The sequence below is a fragment of the Microcaecilia unicolor genome, chromosome 2, assembly GCF_901765095.1.
Source record: "Microcaecilia unicolor chromosome 2, aMicUni1.1, whole genome shotgun sequence".
Classification (NCBI taxonomy): domain Eukaryota; kingdom Metazoa; phylum Chordata; class Amphibia; order Gymnophiona; family Siphonopidae; genus Microcaecilia; species Microcaecilia unicolor.
The window spans coordinates 534,132,194-534,147,206 of NC_044032.1; the positions used below are offsets into that span (position 1 = coordinate 534,132,194).

The 15,013-nt window shown below is 42.7% G+C and overlaps 1 protein-coding gene across 1 annotated transcript in view; it reads left to right on the forward strand.

The window, feature by feature from the left end:
* DTHD1 (death domain containing 1) overlaps positions 1 to 5,034 on the forward strand; it is a 106,407-nt gene extending 101,373 nt beyond the window's left edge. The window contains exons 9-10 of the mRNA XM_030192615.1: positions 169 to 226; positions 4,530 to 5,034. Of these exons, the coding sequence (XP_030048475.1) occupies positions 169 to 226; positions 4,530 to 4,852 (381 nt within the window). The 3' untranslated portion in view covers positions 4,853 to 5,034. The remainder of the gene's footprint in view (positions 1 to 168; positions 227 to 4,529) is intronic.
* Positions 5,035 to 15,013: the final 9,979 nt, after the last annotated feature.

The window sequence follows — 15,013 nt, forward strand, 5'->3', positions numbered from 1 at the left end:
ACTACCACCAGGCCTGCTGTAGTAGCCCATCAGTACTTCCTGTTTAGCGAGCGGTAAGCCCGCATTGGGTTTACCGCTGCTAAGTAAAAGACCCCTTCAATCTGTTAACAATATTTGGGTTTTTTTGGTCTTAAAATGATTCTTTACTGGATACTTCTTGTTTTGCAGAGTGAAAAAATTATCAGTCGACCACCAAGCACACGACAAGTCTTTACCAATTCTTCAGGTAAAACTAACCTTGTGGTTATTAACACTGTAGGATCACATGTGCTCTACCATGCCCACTCATCACACCATTGCTTTAAGGTACTGTAGAAGAAACATTCAACAAAATAATGGTAATAACATCATCTACAGAGCCATTTTACTTAATTTCATTAATACCCCCCTTCTAGTTTTCCTGTGCTTATTTATTTAGAAGTGTGCTTTTATTATCCAATAGTGAAAGGCATTCATTTTTAAACTAATGGTAAAATACAATGAAGGAGGACATTTTTGGTTCATGTACCTTTAAAAGGACCAAAAGAGAATCTACACACAATATATGGGTCTCTATCTTAAATATATAAAATGGTATAAAATAGGAACATAATCGGTTATCACATTAACAGGTTAAAATGAGCCAATTATACTTAACCAGTCAAATAACATATTCAGTCAGCCAAAAAAATAGGCCGGATAGTGTATACAATAATTTGGCTACTTTAAATAAACATGAGAGGACACTTGAATATCTGTGATCTAAGTTACCTCTGGTTGCCGCTACAAAAGAACTAAACTGGAACTGTATGCTATGAAATAAAAATGGGAACAAACACCCAAAGCCCACTGCTCAAAGACTCCTTGTTGTCAAAATGCCACACATTAGTATTCAAAAGAAGGGAACACGCCATGTCATAAGGGAATTTAAATTCATTTTGCATAAATAATGTATAAGGTGGTGACATCAAGTACCCTGAAACCCAAGGAACATACACTGGCTTATTTTAACCGGTTATATTTTATATATTGTTTGCAAATGGCTTACTTGACATTCATGTACATAAGTCTAATCATGGCCTAGTTAGGTTTGAATCACAAATTATTTTTCTGGGATCAAAAAATGCCATAAGCTCAGAGTTCATATTTGTATAAAGTGATGTTCAACAGTAGAGAATTATTATTAAATGAGAACTACTCTATATGCTGGTACTTTTAAGTAGTCGGTAGAGAATATTCCAATAGAATTTACCAAGCATGAAATTTTTCCATGCTGTTTAACTTCCATTTAGCTAATTGGCTCCATAAAACTTTGTAGCAAGGTTTTTTTTTCCAACCAAAGTCTTGTTATACTAATTCTCTCTTTTATCAACCATACTATCTTTCTTCACCCTCCATGTACATTTCACCTATCTAATCATCTAATGCTGATTAACTACCTGTACAATGGTGTCTTGCATTTTCTACTGTTGTTCCTTGTGATTTTACTCTCCATTGCCTCAGGTATAAGATATTATAAGACCTATTGGACAGGGAAATGAATACAGTAGCTGAACTGTAGCGTGGCTTGAGCTCAGGTTTGGAGAATATGAGAAATTAAATAAAAAATATACTTTTCATTTTTTATTCCTTTTATTCATTTACCCATATTACAACATTCACTGTACAACCAAATAATATTATTATTCTTTCACTTTTTCCGTTCACTACTTTTTACATCATCTTGCTTTTATATGTCTTCATATGTTTTGTATTTCACAAATATTTCAAGCTATTTTTCTCCACTTTTTCTTGATTTCTGATAATCTTCTTTGTTATTATAGTCTGTTGTATAATTGTTTGTTTTGTTTGATTATTTTTATGCCAAGTACCTGAGGGGCCCTTTTACTAAGCCGCATAAGCGTCTACGCACGCCGAACGCACGCTAAAATGGAGTTACCATCCGGTTACTGCATGGCTCTTGTGGTAATTTCATTTTTGGTGTGCGTCTGATACACATGGCTGAAAATTAATTTTTATTTTCAGATGCGCGTATCGGATGCACTCTAAGTGGCATTTGATGGGCGTAGGTCATAACTGCCTGGTTACCGCATGAGACTTTGCCGCTAGGTCAATGGCTGGTGGTAAGGTTGCAGACCCAAAATGGATTCATGGCAATTTTGATTTTGCCGCATGTCCATTTTTGGCAAAAATAAAAAAAGGCCTTTATAACAGGCACACTAAAAAATGGATTAGTGCGTGCCCAAAACCTGCGCCTACACTACCGTAAGCCATTTTCACTGCACCTTGGTAAAAGGACCCCTTAGACCAGTGGCGATCCTTGATTGGCTGCCACCCAGGACGGATCGCCGCTGTGCACCCTCCCCCCACTGGGTGCAGCACAACACCCCCCCCCCCCCGGTGCATCAATACCCCTCCCCCCAGGTGCATTCTTACTTGCTGGGAGCATCTGCACGGCTGTCAGTTTCCTCTGGTTCCCTGCTCCCTCTGCCCTGGAACAGGTTACTTCCTGCTCTAGGGCAGAGGGAGCAGGGAGCCAGCGGAGCCGACAGCTGTGTGGCTGCTTTCTACACCCCTCCAGCAGCATGCACCCAGGGTGGACCGCCCCCATCGCCCACCCTCGGTACGCCACTGCCTTAGACATAGATAGTAAGAGAAATATGCTAACTAAACATATATGGCAACAGCAAATTAGGAAATCAACAAGGAGAGGTAAAAAAAACTAGGGGTTCCTTTTACTAAGGTGTGCCAATGGATTTAGCCAGTGTGTTTTTTCTAGCAAAAAAGGTGCCAGTACTCAAATGCTAGGCCACCCTTCAGGAGTGGGGTGATCACTGAGGGACCCACCCCACTATAGCCAGGCCCTCTGCAACCAGTCACAGAATCTATGACAAGGCAGAATTGGTGTGTAGAGCCTGAGCTCTTTCATTAAAACTTGGGGACCATGGGTCAATTTTAGCAGACAATGGAAAAGGTGCCGGTACTCGGTACCCCCAAGTACCCCCTCAAAAAAAAACCCTGGATTTAGCATCGCTAAAGATTAGTGGGTGCTAAATGCTAAGAAGCTCCTTTTGTTCCTATGGGTTTCTTAGCAATTAGCGCATGCTAATTGTTAGCGTACTCTAAATCCATTATCGCACCTTAGTAAAAGGAACCCTATGTAAGTATTATGAAGAACTAAAGAAAAATCATTTGTATAATTACAAATTGTGTTTTTCTTGGCAGATCATTCAACTGGTTATATAATGTTTGCGTTTTAAAATTATGCACATACTTCAAATGTATTAATGAGGTGAATATTCACTGGGATGATCACTATATAAAAACAGGCATATAACTGATCCACTTATCTTAATGTGGAATCTCAGCCTCACTATTAAAAATGGATTTGTTTGGTCATGTGTAAACAGGTAGATTATTTTGATAACACTGAAGGTTAAGATGGGTTAATTTACTACAAGTCATGCAATTTTAGCACAGGGTCTTGTATAAAATGGGACCCTGTGCTAAAACAGACCAACTTGTGGTAAAATAACCCATCTTAACAGTAGCTCACATTGATCATTTCCTCCCTGATTCTCTGCACTACCTGGATAACTATTGGCTTCACCCTCAAAATGCTTCTGTTTTCCTACTTCTAAATGAATAACTTTTGGCCAGACATTGACTTCAAATCTTTATTCTTGTGAGGTCTGAAAATAAAATCCAACAAGCCAGACACTGGCCATGTTTAGTCCATGCAAGGGCTGCGTCAGGGGCTAGATAATACTAAGTGCTGTGCAACATATATGTCACCATCTTGGTTCAGAGCAACTCTCTCCAAAAGATGGCAGCTTCACCCAGCAATCCAAAACCAGTGATTCTGATGCAGCCCTTGTGTGGGTGAAACACAGCCAGTGTTGGGCTTGTTTGTTTTTATTTTCAGACCTCACAAGAATAAAGATTTGAAGGTGAACTTTTTTTACTGTGATCTGCTTCCTTTCGTCGCCACTTTGGATTTTGCGGATTGTCTGCCCTGTTGTTTCCTCATACATTGACTTCTCCATTTTAAAATTATGTTTTTCCCAGGCTCTAAAATTCAGCATTAATGATATGGGGGGTGTGGGGTGGGGTGATGGAAAATGACCAACATGGGCTACCGGTAAAAGTAGAAATGATCAAAGTGGGTTGCTGTTAAGATGGGTTATTTTACCACAAATTGCGCTATTTTAGTGCAGGGTCCCATTTTATGCAACGAGACCCTGAGCTAAAATAGCATGATGTGGTAAAATAACTCAATTTAATAGTAACCTATGTTGATACCTTCTCCCCCTATTCTGTTAAACCTCCAGAGCTATCCAAATAATTTGAATATTGACCTAAATTTATGTTCCACGTGCTTGCTGGTTGATATCTCAATAGATTTTCTTCATGGTCTGCTATTATTGAGATATTTACTAACTCCAGTCATGCTAATATTACTAATAATCCAATATTCATTGATTTAATATTTTCTTTAATAGTAATTATAATGATCATTACACCTATATGTAAGTGCTTAATTTTTTCAGAGGCCCTTTTGGACGACCTGCTTTACTGGTTAGCAGAAGAGCTTTCTGAAGAGGATGCAGCTTTGCTTGCTGTGTCCCTTCCCATTCGTCGGAGCACAGTCCAGCTCATCAAACTGAAAAGTCCTGATAATCTAACAGACCAAATCTATGAACTACTGAGCTATTGGAAAAAAACCCTTCCAACATCAGCAGACAAAATGCGACTACTATCTCGTCATCTTCGTAAGAGTGGCAGAATAGATCTCTTTGAGGAGCTGAAGTTCATGTGGGAGAACAAAGAGATTCCTCAGCAAATGCAACATAGATTTGAGATGCACTATTAAAATCCATAGTACCTGCAGCTTTCAAAATACTATCGTTATTGTAAGTGATATGCCCCTCCCAAGAAATCTTGCAATTCTACCATACAGACAGAATTTTTTAAAGTGAATAATCAATGGCTATATATAGTTTAAACATATAGTTTAAATGCAGGGCATTAACCAGTCTTAACTTCTAAATACAATGTGGAGTTAATTGTTCATTAAAAGAACTTATGTCTCAGAAGTTGACTGCTCGAAGAATTTATCTGTTCATTTAAAGAACTTACATCTCATAAGGTGATTGCTCGAAGAATTTACCAGTCGATATTCACAGCCATTTAAATGGGCAGGAGAGGCTCCTGCCCACTTAAATTGCGATCTGTGGGCTGGCCACAGATAATCAGTGGCACTTAACTGGGCAGTGCCACTGAATATTAGCTCTGATTAGCTATTTTTAAAGTGGGTCGAAAAGGGGTATTCCAAGGGTAGTAGTTGCTTAGCTATGTGGGTGCTGGCACTGAATATCAGTTGGCAAAGCTTCCAGGTATTTGCTGACATAGTTGGGTGTGCTCCCCTTTTCCCCCATCCACTCCCCTGATCACTACCCCTGAACCCCCCCCCCCAGTGATCAGACCCCTGTCCCCAAAACTCCCACCCCTCATTCTGCTTCCCCCGAACAATCCCTACTGATTCAGACCCCTTGAACAGCCCTTTGCCAATTGAGAACCTCCCTTGGGGCCTACCTACATTCCTGTGGGCCAATGATCAGAAACAAACACGGAAGATAGAGGCCAATAGTGCCATACTAGTGCCCGCCCGATGATCAGAGCCAGTGAGTGCATGTAATAATGCTCTTGCAGGCTCTGAACGCAAATTGCATACAAATGTATGCAACCCTCATGATCAATGGGCAGCACGCCAAACAAGGGTGCTGCTACTGCTGAAACCTTACGCCAGCTAGGAGCTACAAATGCACTCAGTCTGCAGCCCCTCATTACCTCTCTACCCTCATCTCCCCTTATGTTCCCGCTCGAAACCTCCGCTCACAGGACAAATCCCTCCTCTCAGTACCCTTCTCCACCACCGCCAACTCCAGGCTCCGCCCATTCTGCCTTGCCTCACCCTATGCTTGGAATAAACTTCCTGAGCCCTTACGCCACGCCCCCTCCCTACCCATCTTCAAGGCCTTGCTCAAAGCCCACCTTTTCAATGTTGCTTTCAGCACCTAACCTTTTTACCTTTCAGGAAATCTTGACTGCCCCAATTTGACTGCCCCTTCTTGACTGACTATACATTTGTCCTTTAGATTGTAAGCTCTTTGAGCAGGGACTGTCCTTCTATGTTAAATTGTACAGCACTGCGTAACCCTAGTAGCGCTTTAGAAATGTTAAATAGTAGTAGTAGTAGTAATAGTAGGTTTGCTAGGACGGAGGAATGAGGGAGACCCACTGAAGAGGTTTGACAGGTCCGGGAGAAAATCCCAGACCTGTCAAACCTAAGCCCGCCTCCCCAAAACACCTGGAGGTCTGGTGGACCTCCAGGCCCCCCACCCCCAAAGCACAAAAACCCTGATGGTCCAGTGTGGACTGCTAGCTTCCCCCCTCCCATTCCCAAAGCACAAAAACCCTGGTGGTCCAGTGGAACCACTAGCTTCCCCCCCTCACATCGCACAAAAATGCCCTGGTAGTCCAGTGGGACTGCTATCTATCCACCCTTCCCCCAGGCAGCCTACCTCTCCATAGTTGTAGTGGGAGGAGGGAGGGACTAACTCTCCCTCCCTCCTCTTCGTGTGCCTTCCCAAAATGGTGGCATCCCACCCTGCCCGGTACATCCTAGGATGCACTGGGTGGGGCTTAACCCATGTATGGAAGTTATGCCCCACCCAGCGCATCCCAGGATGTACCAGGCAAGGCAGGATGCTGCCATTTTGGGAAGGTGTCTGAAGAGGAGGGGAGGGAGTGCTAGTCCCTCCCTCCTCCCACTACTTTGACCATGAAGAGGTAGGCTGCCGGGGGGGGGGGGGGGGGGATACATAGCGGTCCTACTGGACAACCATGGCATATGCAATGTGGGGGGGAGGGAAGCTAGAGGTCCCACTGGACCACCAGGGTTTTTGTGCTTTGGAGGTGGGGGGCCTGGAGGTCTACCAGACGTCCAGATCTCATTTTGGGGGAGGGGAGGGCTTAGGTTTGACAGGTCCGGGAGAAAATCCCAGACCTGTCAAACCTCTTCTGCTGTTTGACAATTCTGGGCTTTTGACGGCCCGGACCTGTCAAACAACTTCTGCGAGAGGATTGTGCCTTGGGCACGTGCCCAGGCACAATCCTCGCACAGAAGTAACCCTATGATCAGAGAAGTACCCTTATGATCAGAGCTAATAGCGCACATAAATTTGCATGCTATTATCGCTGATCATATGGGTGGTAAAGCACCATGCTGTTCCTGTGCCATTTTTAGAGCGCTGTTTGGAACAGCGCAGGGCTTTCAATCATCTGCCTACTGGTTACTGAGTGGGGGTATCCAGACAAGATCGATTTCACTTTCTGTGTTGTAAAATCTTTTAATTGTCAAACAATGGAGCAATATAACTGTGGGATCACAAAGGCAAAAGGAAAAACAGAAGCTGTTGCTTTGTAGATGTTTTTTGGAAACTGTGTGGGACAGCAGAACTTAACCCTGAGGAAACCAAGGATGGCAAAACAATAGCCATTGTTGATTAATTAATATGAATAACACAAGTTTGACAATTAGAAGATTTTACAATACAGAAGTTGAAATCTTTTGAATTTTTACAACATTTAAAGACAATATAAAATAACTGCTATTAGCTTTTCTTTTTCTTTTTAATTTTTTTTTTGGGTGGTGGGGAACTAAAGTTCATAAGAATTGAATGAAGTGTTTTTCAGACCACTAATGTATTTCAGAATCATATGTATATGACAAAGTGGTGACTGGATACTGAGGTCTTTTTACTGCATATACACATTGCTATCTATAAATAATTATGTGGAAATCTTCCTATTTATAAGAGTCACTTGGTTAATTTCTGCTAACAGTATCAAGCCAGTGGAAAAATGCCTATGGAGAGAGCTTTGGATACATCTGAATAACAGCCCGCATGTTAGGAAAAGGATGTCACCAGTTATGATATGAGGTACAAGGCCGAGTCCCAGTGATTGATATCTGTGATCTATATTATGCACATGAGCCTAGGTATAGACTTGGAGGATGGCTTAACTACAGGGGTCAGAGAGCAAAGAGTGAGGGAATAGGAGAGGAGAGGTGTGTAAGACATACTTATTGGTAGTCTAAGTTTGAGGTGTGTCCAACTGGCTGATACCTTGCAAGTACTCCTCATCAAGGGTTTCCAGCACCTAACTGTATTGGTCAGTTAGTTGGTTCCCTTGGCAAGGTGGGGATCTGCTACTTGTCTTCTTTGCAGTGTGCCTCAAGTCTCTCCATTTTCTCAAATCTTCTGTGTTCTATTGCAGTGGAAGATAGAATTAATCTTGAGGCAGATCCCTACCCACAGGTTTTGCTTAGTGTAAGCATTTATTCTCTGATCTGGCTGGTCAAGGAAGGTCCTGTGAATCTTGTGTACCTCTTATAGCATCACATCAACAGCTGCTGCATTGTGATTCACTTTTCTCATCAGTGTTTTCTGCTTGGATGCCATGATATCTGTCTAGTACAGGGGTAGGCAACCGCAGTCCTCAAGGGCCACAACCCAGTCAGGTTTTCAAGATTTCCACAGTGAATAATCATGACACTGCTTTGCATTTACTACTTCCATTGTATGAAAAAGAGCTCATGCATATTCACTGTGGAAATCTTGAAAACTCAACTGGAGGACTGTGGTTGCCCATTCCTGTAGCATAGGTGTCTGACCTTGTATAATGTTGCCTTTTTCCACGTGTATCTGAAATAACTCACTGTTGTGCATGTGAAAAAGTACATTTGTATATCAGGCATTTTAGAAAGTAGTTCAATACAAGTACCTCAATTTCAAGTAGATCATGGATATTTTGAAGCAGGTAGAGGGCAAGATGGAGAAACTAGAAAGAGATGAGAGAGTGACAGAGGAACAGAGAAGAGAGGATAAGATAGTAGTGAGGAAATGGAAAGGAGGGGAAAAAGGGCAGAAGAGAGGAAAGTATGATGAGGAAGTCTGACTGTCCATGAACTCAAATGCCAAACTGAAGCACCAAGCACTAAACAATGTTCAATGTCTCAAAAGACATTTTTATACTGTTTGTGCATTTATAGCAGGTGCAAGTACAAGAAACTTTATATACTATATGTAATATATGCTTACTTTGGTGCTCTGCCAAGTACATGCCGATTTCCACCCAAGAAATGCTCTTGGGACTGTCCTGAGCTGGAAACATCCCTTTGTGTGATACTCCCCATAGAGCTCCTATCTCGTCCACTGCGTCACAGCCAAAAAGTGGGGACTTCCAGTGCAGGACAAGTCTTCTTTGGTAAGCTATTTGCTGGGAAATTGCTTTTAAACTTGGGAAAGGTAGATTTAGAGTTAAATAGGATATCTCAGTGTCTTTATTTTTAAGTTACTCTACTTATATAGTAAAGGGAGGTTAAGGAATTTAGTGTTTTCTTTGTTTGTTTAGCATTTAAAGTCTCTATTACAGTTTCATAGGCTAGCAGTTAAGGAACTATTCTAGAGTTTATCATAGCATCAATGTAGAGCAGAACTGATAGTCACAGGAAACCCCAGTATACAGTTTTAAATCTAGTTTTGCAGCACTGCTTAGCCATTTCAAATAAGAAATGCATAGCTGATAGTCACAGGAAACCCAAGTTTAGAGATTTAAATTTAGTTTTGCAGCACAGCTCAGTTTCCATAGTATAAAACCCTTTTCTCTATAGTTTTAAAACTTTAAAACTTGAACTTTCTGCCGTAGCCTAGAAGGTACAACAGGGACTAGTTTAGTCTTCAATCCCACCCAGTCTCCCCTAACTCCTGCCCACCCCTAGTACAACTCTTCATTTAGTCAGTTATTCTGATTAGGATAACAAGGGAGGAGTTTTAATTACATTGCATTACTTCCTAAGAAGAAAACACTAAATAATATACCATATAAGTTATATTAAACTAATATTCTTAGTAGCTTAGCAAGTTTTAAATTATTGAAAAACTCAAAAATACTAAGATGGAGACAGTAGTCCATCAGTGAGAGGGATGCTAACCAGTCTTGTGCACTGAGTGTCACATGTATGATTATCTCCCAGTTGGTGAGAAGTTATATGTGTGTGCCTGATGCAAAGAGCCCCTAGCTCTCAGAGAATGAGACCATTCTCTTGAAGCTAGAATAGCAGGCTTGGAGGAGCTGAGGGAGACAGGGACATTGTAAAGAAGTCCCATCTCCAGTATGGCAGCCTCTGTACTGAGCGAGGTCTCATAAAAGAAAAGCAGAATCTTGGTGAAGTAGGAAGTACTCCTGTAGCCAGAACCTGCCCACCAGAGGATGCACTATCCTCTCGCACTGAGGATATGTCTCCAAGAACTTCTGCCTAGGCGGGAAGGGTTAGGAAAGCTGTTGTAGTTGGTGATTCGATTGTTAGGCATGTAGGTAGCTGGGTGGCTGGTGGACGTGAGGATCGCCTGGTCACTTGCCTGCCTGCTGTGAAGGTGATGGACCTCACGCGTCAACTACCCAGGATCTTAGATAGTGCTGGGAAAGAGCCGGCTGTCTTGGTACATGTGGGTAGCAATGACATAGAAAAATGTGGGAAGGATATTCTGGAAGCCAAATTTTGGCTCTTAGGTAAAAAGCTGAAGTCCAAATTCTCCAGGGTAGCATTTTCAGAAGTGCTTCCCATTCCACATGCAGGATCCAAAAGGCAGGCAGAGCTCTGGAGTCTCTTTGCATAGTTGAGACGATAGTGCAGGAATGAGAGATTTAGATTCATTTATTTATTAGGATTTGTTTACCACCTTTTTGAAGCAATTCACTCAAGGCGGTGTACAGTAAGAATAGATCAAACATGAGCAATAGGCAATTACAGCAGTAAAAATATTCAATTAATACAAAGTATGGCATATTATACTACTTATAATGTCAACACAATATGTAATAGAACATTATAATTGATAGTGAAGGGTGTAAGGAGTATGGTAAGGAGTCTGGAGAAAGAAAGGGGGTGGGGAGGAACCCCAGCTACCAAAAAGGGAAAGATGACACGGTGGGGGTTCCGATCCTGCCAAAAAGGGACATAAGAGTAGAACACTACAAGTCCCAGAAAGCACCAGGAGAGCACCTGGTAAGGGGGAGAAATAGGGTGCACCTCCCAGAGGCTCCAAAAGGGGGCCAACCAAAAAGGGAGAAAGCTGAAGCTCTACCCTGGTGGAAAAGGTGGTGGTGGAAAAAAGGGGCGGAGAAAGAACAACCCCAGAACCCGGTTAATGAGGGAAAAGGGAATCAGCTGGAGGGGGGGAGGGAAGAGGAGAAAATGGACTGGGCTCCAGAGGAGAGGGGAGGAGAGGAGCCAGAGGCAATGGAACAAGGAGAGCCAGAGGAGGTCCCTGAGGAACCGATGGAGCTGTTGGCTCTGACTCAGTCAGAGCAGGAGGTATAGGGGGCTGTCCGGGTCAAGCGGGAGGAGGTCAGGAGAATAGGCTGACCAAGAGGGTGGGACCCGGAGGCTTTGAGCCCGCGCAAAGCCTTGCTACTTTTTGAGACAGTGGTTGAAAAGCCAGGCTACATTTAGGGCTGTGTTTGGAAAAGCCCTGCTGCAAGTGGAACTGTGTTTAAAGGCCTTGCTACTTTGTGAGACTGTGTTTGAAAAGCCAGGCTACATTTAGGGCTGTGTTTGGAAAGGCCCTGCTGCAAGTGGAACTGTGTTTAAAAGCCTTGCTACTTTGTGAGACTGTGTTTGAAAAGCCAGGCTACATTTAGGGCTGTGGTTGGAAAAGCCCTGCTGCAAGTGGAACTGTGTTTAAAGGCCTTGCTACTTTGTGAGACGGTGTTTGAAAAGCCAGGCTACATTTAGGGCTGTGTTTGGAAAGGCCCTGCTGCAAGTGGAACTGTGTTTAAAAGCCTTGCTACTTTGTGAGACTGTGTTTGAAAAGCCAGGCTACATTTAGGGCTGTGTTTGGAAAGGCCCTGCTGCAAGTGGAACTGTGTTTAAAAGCCTTGCTACTTTGTGAGACGGTGTTTGAAAAGCCAGGCTACATTTAGGGCTGAGTTTGGAAAAGCCCTGCTGCAATTGGCACTGGGTGTAAAAGCCGTGCTGTAAATTGAAAGGTGCTGGAACAGCCTGTCTCCCCAGGGAGCCGGGTTTTGAGTGGAAAGATCCCTAAGGAATCGGGACAACAGAGAAAAAAAGGATCTGAGCTGAGGGCCGGCTGGATCCTATCTACAAGGGTAAAGCAAAGATGGAACATATAGACAGGTAAGAGAGTGAGAAGCATTAGAAAGTAAGGTGACTGATTTAAAGAAAGTTGCACATTATGTCAGAGAGATCGTTAAACATTATATCAGTTAGGGTAGGAGTGGGTAAACATGTCTTGCTGCAGTATGTGCAGCCTGAGTCCCTCCTTGTGTGTGTGAATGAGACTAACATGTTAGTTATTTCTTCCATTAAAGGCCTGGTTGAACAGCCAAGCTTTCACATGCTTCCTGATGTAGAGATAGTCTTATGTTAAGCGGTGCCTTTCAGGCAGTGCGTTCCAGAGTGTGAGGGCTACTCCGGAGAAGGCTCACTTTCTTAGGAATTTGGGCAACATTCTGGGAAAGGGGGAGACTGTTCTGAAAGGAAGGCTCTACCTTAACTAGGATGGAACCAAGCTGCTAGCGCTAACTTTAAAAAGGAGATAGAGAACCTTTTAAACTATAATTTTTTTTTTTTGGGGGGGGGGGAGCCGACAGTTACCTAGGAGCTCATGGTTCAGTGAGGAGTATCCTTGAAGCTGATTGTTTTTTTGTCAAATTTTATGAGCCGGTTGCTGTGCTAACCAGATGAGGCAGGAGCAATCCTCCTGTGCTCCTGCCCATACAGTCTCCACTCTCTTCCGTACTGAAAATGGCTGCCGTGATTTCCCACAGCAATCTCACGAGACTGCTACGAGTTCCCGTGGCAATCTTGTGAGACTGCCACTGAAACTTATGGTAGTCACTTTCAGTATGGATGAGAGTGGAGATTGCATGGGCAGGAGTGTAGGAAGATTGCTCCTGCCCCATCTGATTAGAGCAAGAACCGGCTCACAAAATTTGACAAAAAACAACAACTGGCTCATGTGAGCTGGTACAAGCCGGCTCCAGGACACCACTGGTTAAATGGTCAGTTCTCTCAATGGAGGAGAGTGAATAGTGAAGTGCCACAGGGATCAGTAATGGGATCGGTTCTATTTAACATATTTATAAATGATATGGAAATCAGAACAACAAGTGAGGTGAGTAAATTTGCACTTGACACAAAACTATTTAAGGTTGTTAAAACACGTGCGGACTGTGAAATATTGCAGAAGACCTTAGGAATTGGAAGCCTGGGCATCCAAATGGCAGATGAAATTTAATGTGGAAAAATGCAAGGTGATGCATATTGGAAAGAATAATCTGAATCATAGTTACCTGATGCTAGGGTCCACCTTGGGAGTCAGCACTCAAGGAAAAAGATCTAGGTGTCGAAGATAATACGCTGAAATCTTCTGCTCAATGTGTGGCAATAGCCAAAAAAGCAAACAGGATGCTAGGAATTATTAGCAAGGGGATGGTGATTAAGACCAGAAATATTATAATGTCTTTATATCGCTCCATGGTGCAACCTCACCTTGAGTATTGCATTCAGTTCTGGTGACCTGATCACAAAAAAGATATAGCGGAATTAGGTAAGGTTCAAAGAAGAGTAACCAAAGTAATAAAGGAGATGGAATGCCTCTCATATGAGGAAAGGCTAAAGAGGATAGGGCTCTTCTGCTTGGAAAAGAGACAGATGAGGGGAGATATGATTGAGGTGTACAAAATCCTGAGTGGTGTAGAACGAGTAGAAGTAAATCAATTTTTTACTCGTTCCAAAAGTACAAAGTCTAGGGGACACTCAAAGAAGTTACACAGAAATACTTTTAAAACAAATAAGAGGAAATAATTTACGTAACTCAAAGAATAGTTACGCTCTGAAACTCTTTGCTGGAGGTTGTAGTAACAGTGGTAGCATATCTGGCTTTAAAAAAGGTTTGGACAAATTCCTGGAGGAAAAGTGCATAGTCTAATATTGAGACAAACATGGGGAAGCCACTGCTTGCCCTGGGATTGGTAGCATGGAGTATTGCCACTATTTGGGTTTATGTCAGTTATTTGAGACCTGGCTTCAGCACTGTTGGAAACAGGATACTGGGCTGGATCAACCATTGGTCTGATCCAGTATGGCTACTTAATGCTCTTATGTTCTTATGCCCCTGCCTGTCTTGTGCCCTGTAGGCTGCACTGCCTGCACACAGGGAGTCTTTTATTTATGTATTTAAAACATTTATATCCCACATTTTCCCACCCATGGGCAGGCCCAATGTGGCTAACAGTAATCTACAGAAATCATACAACAGTTCTACAACAAACAATCAACAACATGGAAGTGAAAGAGACAAGGGAGTAATAGCAAAGGTGGGGAAATGTGGAAAGAGTAAGTTAATTCAATAGGTAGAGATGTGGGGCGGATCTGGAGCGTAAGCTTTTCCAAATAAGAAGGTCTTAAGATATTTTTTGAAGGTCGGATGATCAGGGGTAATTTTTACAAATTTAGGTAGACCATTCAACATCTGTGCGCTAATATAGGAAAAGGTGGAGGCATAGGTGGTTTTATACTTGAGGCCACTATAGACTGGGTAATGCAGATTTAAGTACAAGCGAGCAGATCTGTGTGAGTTTCGAGGTGGTAAGCTGACAAGAGTGTCCATATACGCAGGGGCTTCACCATAGAGGATCTTATGCACCAGAGCGCAGATTTTAAATGTGATTCGGTCCTTGACCGGGAGCCAGTGCATTTTCTCACATAGTGGTCTCGAACTTTCAAACCTCGATTTGCCATAGATAAGCCTGGCTGCTGTGTTCTGGGCAGTTTGTAGTGTTTTATAAATGTGTGCTAGCATTTTTAGCGCCCGCTAACCTTGTAGACACCCATAATATTCCTATGCGTACCTACATGGTTAGCATGTGCTAATTTATAGTG